The 9,339-nt window shown below is 42.1% G+C and overlaps 1 protein-coding gene across 1 annotated transcript; it reads left to right on the top strand.

Moving 5' to 3' along the window:
- On the top strand, positions 1-2,570 carry C1H9orf57 (chromosome 1 C9orf57 homolog). Its single transcript, XM_045152995.1, has 2 exons — positions 1-139; positions 2,446-2,570. Exons 1-2 carry the CDS (start codon positions 1-3, stop codon positions 2,568-2,570), a joined length of 264 nt encoding a protein of 87 aa, XP_045008930.1.
- The last annotated feature ends 6,769 nt before the right edge of the window (positions 2,571-9,339 follow it).

Genomic DNA, 9,339 nt, shown 5'->3' with positions numbered 1-9,339 from the left:
ATGTCTATACCTGAAGGTGTTGGAGGCGTGCTCTGCAGGTTATGCAATCTCTCCATCCCATTCCATGGATGTGTTTTAGACTTTGGCACCTGCAAAACAGAGCCTGGTCAGTATTGTATCAAACAGAATTTCATTAAAGGTAAGTGTTGATACTTAAAAACATATATTTAAAGTAAATGCAATCTTGGTGCCACCAAACACTTGTTCAATATTCCCTGTGTATCAGATGTTATACTCAGGACTTCACCAGGACTTCATTATACCAACAATGCAATGATGTAAACTGGAAAAGAGCCTATCTCTTTCCCCCACACCTTCTTAAAGTTTATTTTTGTGGTTCTGGGGATTGAACCCAGGGACTCAGGCATTCTAGGTAAGCTCTGTACCGTGGAGCTACATCCCAAGCCCTTTATCCTTATTTTTAAAGTGAAAAAAAAACCAAGATACAAAAATATTAGAGAAGTTTCACAAGATTACGTAGCTAATGTAGCCAAGATTCACATGCACATTCTTTGACTATAGAGTATTGCTAAACCTCCGTCTTCTCTTATTGGCATCATCCACATCTTACAAAGCATCAACCTGTCACATCCTTGGTGGAGCCCTTCCAGACACAGGCCCTTATAATCACAGACTCCCTGTCTGTGAAGCTGGCTCTGTTGATGTAGGGTGTACATCCCAATGATGCATACAGTACAAGAAAATGCTAGAGGCGTGTTTCAAGTTAATAACTAAACACAAAAGTCACAAAGAAAGTACCAACTTTGAATGTAACAATATCTTGGAATTTATAAAATAAATGGCAATGTTTAAACTGTGGACTAAAAGATAAAGAGATAATATGTAGGAATGACAGGAGCATAAATAACAGAACAACATATTAATATCTATTCAGGAAAATACAGAACTTCTAAAAAATCAGAAAAAAAAGACTTGTTGAAGAAAATATAAAAGCAAGTCTCAGGAGAGAAAATACATATTGGGAAATAAAATGAGCTATTTAACCTTACTAGTTAATCAAGGCCATGAAAATTACAGAGAAATAATATGAGAATATTTTAGTCCATCAAACTAAGAAAGCATATAAAAATTTATCATATGAAGGATTAGAGATAGTGTAGGGGAAAAGGAACTTACATTTTAAATGACAATTTAGATGAGTTCAACCTTTCTAAGATGATTTAAATTTCCTGTGAGTATTTTAAATGAGTATAGCCTTCCTCATTGCAGAGCACAGTTGCTACGGTTTAGAACTGGGATATGCCCAAAGGCCTACTTGTTCTAGGCCTAGTCTCCAAGCTTCGGTGCTTCTGCAGGGGCCAGAACCCACAGGAGTTGGGGCCTAGTAACAGAAGTTAGGGCCTGGCACGCCCTTCAAGGGAATATTGAGACCCTAGCCCTTTTTCTCTCGGTCGCCTGAACACCATAATGTTGGATGGCTTCCTCTGCCAGAGACTCCTGCTGTGACTCATCCGTCTTGTCACAGGACCACAAACTGAATTCTCTGAAACTGTGAGCCAAAATAAACCTTTCTTGTTTCCAAGTCGATCATCTCAGGTGGTTCTGTCACAGTGACAGAAGGCTAACACAGGTACCAAGAGCATCTGAGCATGCTGCCCTATTCAGCTATGATAACAAAAAATGTCTGAGAGGTAGTTTATGTCCTGGGGATAGGGAAGCAAAAGCGCCTCTAGTTGAGAAACTTTTTTTTTCACTTGCAGCCATTATATGTATACTTTGGGAGAAGGCTCATTTTTCTCCTCCCCCAAACACACACAAATGAAGTAGTTGAACTATGGGAAGTCAGGGGCACTTACTTGGCACTCATGTGCACTTCTTGGCACTCAGGCGTGCTTTCCATATGTTCTAGGTGAATATGCATCATGGCTGTATTTAGGGGGAAAGGTCAGGTGTGGTGGCATGCACCTGCGGTCCTGACACTCAGAAGTCTGAGGCAGGAGACATGGGAGTTCAAGATGAGCCTGGGCTATGCAGCAAGACCTTGTCTCAAAACAAAAAGAAAGATAAGTGGGGCAATGGATAAGCTTTCATTTCTGAGAAGCATGTGTATATATATATATATGCCTCCAACCCTCTTCTGAGGATTCAGCCCTTTGAGTTAGTCACATCTGGGTGAAGTTGGGTTTAATTATTAACAAGCTCCTAAATAGCTAACACTTCAGAAATGTCTATCCAATGGCAGTTGTAGACTTTTTTCCCCCAAGTCTTGTGTATTGCTAAGTTTCCAACTAAAATCATTGAAACGGGAGTTTGTGAAGACAGGATAGTGAAATGAGCTGCTCCTCGGGACGGAACATGAGATCTGGATCTCGGCAGGCTTGCGTGTGCTTCATCTCACTGTGTCTTCTCTTTACCTCTTATTTGTGAGATGCATCCAAGCCAGGTAGGTAGTGTATCTCATGACTGCTCTGTGTCTGTCTTCAGGTGGAATTCATTGGTATGCAATTCAAGGCTGCACAGAAAGCAAGGCACAATGCTTCAAGAGAATTATATCATCTTATGAAATTTATACCACCCATTGCTGCCATCGCCCTCTGTGTAACTTCTGAGGAAGTGGCTTGAATCCATGTTGCTTGGACAATCCATCAGATCTAACACCTGGCCTGGCTTTCACACAATGGCAGCTACCCGCAGTTAGAACTCTTCAAACAACTTAGACCTGCGCAGCTCCTCAGGCTATGGTATTTGACTTTGGTGTGCAACATGTCCAACTCCTCCCCTGCTGCCTCCAACTCATCTCACAATCATTCCTTTCCACACCATCTCTCTCCTTTCTTCTTCCCTTTCCTCATGCAGATGATGGCAAGGCTATAAAGAAATAAAAATGTGGTTCTCCAGGTCAAACTGTGCCCATCATCTCTAGTGAGTTTATCTCCCTACATATCTCCTTATTGCAAAATACATGAATGAATTGCATCACAAGATACTAAGTGATGTACCCTAGGGTTATTTACGTTATGGGAGAAACTTCAAATGCCACTGGAATTCATTAGCTAAGAAACGGCCAGCCAGTCCGGTATTGGGCCGTAGAACCCAGTGAGGAAGGGCTGAGTCAGGCTGGGCGGCTGGCACTTACTTCTCCCTCTGCATCAAGAGTTGTCACAAGTCTGGTTTTCAATATCCTCACTATGCCCAAGTGCTTTGTCTACTATTGGCAGCAAAAAGGGACTGAGCCCCCATCCACAAAGACACTAAAAGAGATATCAAGATACTTTAATCTACATCATAAAATTTTTGGTATGTCACTTTTCTCATATTCCGTGTCCTACTTTTGCAACTTAATATGTTTTAAAATTGAAGAAGTTTTCCCTGTATTTTCAGAAGGTTGAAAAATATCAATAAAATCATTTTGTCTTTCTCTCAGGACTTGGGACAACCTCTCATATGGTGGGTTTTCAACATGTGGTTTTCCATAAACTTTGAAGGAAAGCAAGCATTTAAAAAGGCCAAAGGTTCTGGGGAAATGGCTCAGTAGGAAAAGGTGCTTGCTTACAAACTCTGCCCACCTATGTTCAATTCTCAAGCCACCCACATAAGCCAGATGCAAAAAGTGGCAAGTGACATCAGGATCTAGCATTTGTTTACAGTGGCAAGAGGCCCTGGTGCACCTGTATACACACACACAAGTTAATTTTGTTTAAAGGATAGGATGCCTACATGGTGGCACTATCACAGCTCTCAATAAGTGGAGGCAGGAGAATCAAGAATCAAGGCTAGGGCTGGAGGAATGGTTTAGTGGTTAAGGCATTTACCTGCAAAGCCGAAGGACTCAGGTTCAATTCCCCAGGACCCACGTTAGCCAGATGCACAAGAGGGTGTACACATCTGGAGTTCGTTTGCAGTAGCTGGAGGCCCTGGCGAGCTCATTCTCCCCCCCCCCACTCTCTCTCTCTCTTTCTCTCCCCCCCTTCTCTGTCAAAATAAATAATAAAAATATTGTTTAAAAAAGTAAAACAAAACAATAATTTTTAAAAATCCAGCTATACAATAAGACTTTGCCTCAAAAAACAAACAAAACCAAACACAACAAAACACAAACCCAAAAGAGAGTTTTTTTTCCCTAAAAAATCATTTCAGCTCTTCAGATCATACTTCTGAAACTAAAAAAAAAGAGACTTCACCCTTATATTTAAATCCAGTTGCCCCTAATCTGTCATTTTCAAATCACTAATAGTTGTTACCTAAGATCAGCAAACTTTATGAAAACTTTTATTTTTGCTATTTTAAAAGTACAACATTGTCAAGCCAATATGCTGGTGGGAAATGACAAGATCACATAATCAGTGAGGAATGAAGAGGGCTTCCCTGACCTCAGTCACAACCCAGGAGAAATGACTGTGGCTCTAAAGATGCCCACGTTCTAGTCTTATGACTTGCAACCCTTGGCAAAGGGGCTTTGCAGATGAACTTAAATTAAAGATGGTGAGACCAGATTACCCACTGGAATTTCAAGGACCTCTATAAGAGGGAGGCAAGAGGGTCATAGGGCAAGGAGATATGATGATGGGAGCCAGGGTCACGGCTGGTTGATATTTCACTGCTGGCTTTGAGGATGGAGGAAGTGGGTCACAAGCCAAGGAAATTCAGCAGCCTTCCTCTAGAAGCTAGGAAAAGAAAAATATTTTTTCCCTTAGAGCCGCCAACAGAAAGCAACCCTACAACGCATTTTAAACTTCCTCCAGAACTATAAGAATTCACCATTTTTATTTTATTTTATTTTTATTTGAGAGAGAGTGGGAGAAAGTGGAAGCAAGAGAGAATAGGCATGCCAGGGTCTCAAGCAACTGCAAACTCCAGAGGCATGCACCACCTTGTGCATCTGGCTTATGTGGATACTGTGGAATCAAACCTGGGTCTTTAGGCTTCACAGGCAAGTGCCTTAGCCACTAAGCCATATCTCCAGTCAAGAATTCGCCATTTTTAATGTGTTCATTGTTACAGCAGCGACAGGAATGAATACATTTGGATGTATAGGAGGTGGTATAGCATTTCCATCTCTCATCATAGATGGACAGGGTTAGAGTCCCCAGGATCTGATTTCAAGAGTAACATCTCCAAGCCTTATTATGAGCCTTTCCTTCTCCTGATTCTCAATCAATTTCCCTGGAAACACATAGATGGACTTCAGGCACACAACTATGTCCTTTCCATGGACACCTCAAGTACCCATCCATTCAGGATTTCTTCAACTAACTAGTTGATTCTTTTCAAGTCCTTCAAACTTAGAAAAGAAAGTGTAACAGCTTAACCCAATCTACAATTCATCAAACTGAAGGAGTAATGGTGCAAGGATCTCCCTTGATCCCCAGAATACCAGGTTGGTTTCCTGGTTGGTCGTACTTCCTCTGCAACTGAAGTAGAAATCCGGGTGGTCAATGCTTCTTAATTTATTTAAGAAGAAAGACTCTGTGATTGATGAATTGGATGTATCTGGAGAATGTAGCAGGATGGCAAGTGAAATGATTCTATCAGTAAAGGGTAGAGACAACCTTTTGCCTCTTGGCACTTGCCTATAAGGTCTTCTGAAGTTCTAGAGAGCAAGCTTTTATAACAAGACAGCCATTTCTGCTTTCTCAAATGGGCTTTGTAATGAGTTTGAAGCTCCTAAATAGAGAAATGTCAAAGTGAGAACTTTGGATAACAAACTATGCCTCCTTCCAGATGGCATTCCTGTGGGCATCCCCATGATTGGGCAACATGCTGAGCTCCTGGGATGTTGCTACCATTGTTGCTTAGCAGGTGCTTGAAGTCTCTGAAAATGGTACTCAGAGGTCTTAGAAGAAAACACAGGGCTGGAGAGATGGCTTAGCAGTTAAGCGCTTGCCTGTGAAGCCTAAGGACCCCGGTTCGAGGCTCGGTTCCCCAGGTCCCACATTAGCCAGATGCACAAGGGGGTGCACGCGTCTGGAGTTCATTTGCAGAGGCTGGAAGCCCTGGCGCACCCATTCTCTCTCTCCCTCTATCTGTCTTTCTCTCTGTGTCTGTTGCTCTCAAATAAACAAATAATTTTAAAAAAAGAAAGAAAGAAAGAAAACACAGAAGCAAAGCAAAAGAAAGAAATGGAGCTGCAGAGATGGCTTAGCAGTTAAGGTTTTTGCCTGTGAAGCCTAAGGACCCAGGTTCAATTCACGAGTTCCCACATAAGCCAGATGCCCATGGTAGTGCATGTATCTGTAATTTGTTTGCAGTGGCTACAGGCTCTGGCATGCCCATTCTCGCTATCTGCCTTTCCCTCTCGCTAATAAAATATTTTTTTAATATAGGGGAAAAATGGAAGGCTGACCCTCTCTGTGGCTACAGAAGCAAGCCCATATGCTATCTCATAGCTTCCTGGTGTGAGAATCATTCCTATCTTCACATCCCATACACAACAGTGACTAGCTCTGCCACTAGGAAGTGCTACATATACCGGAATGGCCAGGAGAAGCTGGGATGAGCAATTTTGGCACCAGTGGAGGGAGGAAGCATGCTTTCAAATGAACTTTGTAATGCATGCCTCTGTTCATGTATGAGTGTCATTGATAATACCATTAGCTGGAGGGTTTCTATTTTAACTCATCTTGTTAACCAAGTATTAAATATAGTGACACTACATACCATGTCTAACAATCTATTTGTGTTGTTTCTAAACATCACAAACAACTCTGAGTCTGAAAGAGGGTTTTTTTAAAAATATTGTTTGGGGGTGGGGGAGATAGAGAGAGACAGAGAACATGAGTATACCAGGTCCTCTTGTTTCTGCAAACAAATTCCAGATGTCTGTGCCACCTTGTGTATCTGACTTTAACTTAAAAAGGTCACATGACCACTCCTCAAGGTAATAGGAATGATTAAGAGCAGTCTTTGACTAGTGTTGATTATTAACTGAAAGACTCCTTCTGGGTAGGGAGGAAGGAAACTCAGCAAACACAGGAAATCAACAAGTCCAGAGAAAGGCTGAAAGATCCAGCCTAAGACTATGTCAAGGGAAAAACAACTGCTTGGAGATGAGGCTCTGGGATTGAGCTGCCTGCAAGTGGTGTGTGTGCGCTAGAGGCTCTCCCCCAGCCAAACTGCCTGCACACTGTGCAGTGGGCTCCAGAGATGCCACTTCTGTGTGTCATCAACTAGGCTGCGGGGGGGGGGGGTTCTGGTGATGCAGCTGCCTTTGGGGCATCCATTGTTCCTGTACGCAACCTCTCAACATGCTCTGTGAGTAACTCCGATAAACTCATCAGTTCACCAAAACTGGTTTTGGTGTAATCCTACTTTGATATGTTATCTGTGCCCTAGCTGGGGTGAATAGACATGTGTTCATATCTCTGCAGGTAAAAAGCTTCCTGTGCCATGTGTGTACCGTGAAACTGAACCCCAGGCCAGTAGGTTTTGCTAGCAAGTACTTGTAACTGCTGAGCCATCTCCCCAGCTCTGGGAGAGGAAATTGAGCAAACAGAAATAGTCAATAATAATGGAGGGAGAGCCTGGAGACTGGAATAATGTTGCAAGCTTTGTAAGTAGGAAGCAATCTTTTCGTTTCCAGTTTCTGCAGTGAAAGAATTTATAAGCCAATGTCTTTATGACTAAAAACACTGGCAGGTACATGGTGTTGGCTACTTACTAAAGCATGCCCAACCTGGAGGTGGTGGGAGGCCCTCAGCACAGGCTGTTCAGAGTAGCCCATGCTTACTGCACCACTGGCAACCCATAAGGCTGCAAATCCTACAAGGGAAAGTCCTGGAAGTGGCTGTACCTGCTGACAGTGCATATTCTTTACCTGGAAGACATCATGGGTTTTTGAAAGTCACCACCCACAAGTAATGCTGTAAATGCTTTTGGCTGAACCACAAACCCTCATGAGCAGGACAATCAAAAAGGCAGGTCCACGTTCTATCTTACACAGCTTGTGAGGTGATTGTATTTTCTACATTGTCATCCTTGCAACTAATAAACAGTGTGAATAGCTCTGCCTCCAGAAACTATTATGAACAAGGGAACATCCAGGAACAGCTGGAACTAGCAAATTGAAGGACAAGTATAAAACATGCCCATAAATCAACTTTGTGTCTTTGCTTACCACCTATGAGTACTATTGATAAATGCTTCCATCTAGTAACTTCCTGTTTTAACCAATTGTTCTTATTAAGTACATGTTAAGCTGGATGATACTCCATGCAAGTGTATTTTAATCCATTTTGTATTGTGATAACAAACTACTTGAGTCTTGGTCATTTATACCAAAAAAAAAAAAAAAAGTTCTCCTTAGCTCACAGTTTGGGAGGATGAAAGTCCAAGATCAGGCAGCTACATTGGTGAGGGCTTCCTGCTGCATTATAACATATAAATGACATTACATAGCAGAACCACATGCAAGAGCCCCACACATGGGGGATGGCCTTACTCTCTGTTGGAGAATCTGCTTCTCTTTTTCAGATACATGTAGATCCTAAGGAAAGAGTCACCCCTTCATACCTCAAAAGGGCCCCAGCTGAAACTAAGAACAATTGGCAAAACAAGCAAGAATGCTATTTTCCTGATGAACCGGATACCAACACAAGTGTGGAGATCAACACAGAGAAAAATCAACTCCTACGAAATCAGAGATCAGAGGCCCAGAGGCCCCCAACACCTCATTACTGAAGCAGACCAAAAATGAACAGAGCATGGCTCAGGGAAATTTTGCAGAAGAGGGGGTGGAAAGAATGTCAGAGCCACATGTTGGGTCATGATACGCAGACATTTATCTTACCCATAACTGTGGGCTAACTCCACAATGCATGACCCATATACCTCAACAAGGAGGGGCTAAGGAGAGGGGGTAGATCATGAATGAGCCTAATAATGGTACCAAATTGACTGTACTCACTGAGTACAAAACTAATTAATAAAAAAAGTGTGGGGTAATACATGACAGTTAAAGGGATGTCCTACCCCAAAATATAAACCAAAATCGGAGAGGAATTAGTCTGAAGTGTTGGGAGAGAAAGTTCTTTGAAGTCACATATTATATGCCAACTTGGCAAGGCCATAGCATCCAGATAGATGGTCACACATCATTAGAGTTGTTCCTATGGAGGTATTTTTTTTAGGCAGGAATCATTTAAATCAATAGATTATTTTCAATAACAGGGGAGGGCCTTATCCAATCAGTTTAAGGCCTTAGTAGAAAAAAGCCCAAGAAGGAAATATGCCTTCAGTCACTTTCCAACTCAAGCTGCAGTTCTTATTCTCTCGACTGCATCAGCAAATTCCCAAAATAAATTTACATACGCAGATGGCCCTTGGCTTACAATGGTTTGAATGACAATTACTCGACCTAATGAAGGTGTGAACACATACCTG

The sequence above is a fragment of the Jaculus jaculus genome, chromosome 1 (genome assembly GCF_020740685.1).
Source record: "Jaculus jaculus isolate mJacJac1 chromosome 1, mJacJac1.mat.Y.cur, whole genome shotgun sequence".
NCBI classification, from domain to species: Eukaryota; Metazoa; Chordata; class Mammalia; order Rodentia; family Dipodidae; genus Jaculus; species Jaculus jaculus.
This window is presented reverse-complemented; position numbering and strand designations above follow the sequence as displayed.

Bases quoted from the DNA above. Each gene is read 5' to 3' on its own strand.
- C1H9orf57 (XM_045152995.1), top strand. From the start codon at position 1: ATGTCTATACCTGAAGGTGTTGGAGGCGTGCTCTGCAGGTTATGCAAT. The intron at 140-2,445 runs GTAAGTGTTGAT...GTCTGTCTTCAG, and splicing joins CAAACAGAATTTCATTAAAG to GTGGAATTCATTGGTATGCA.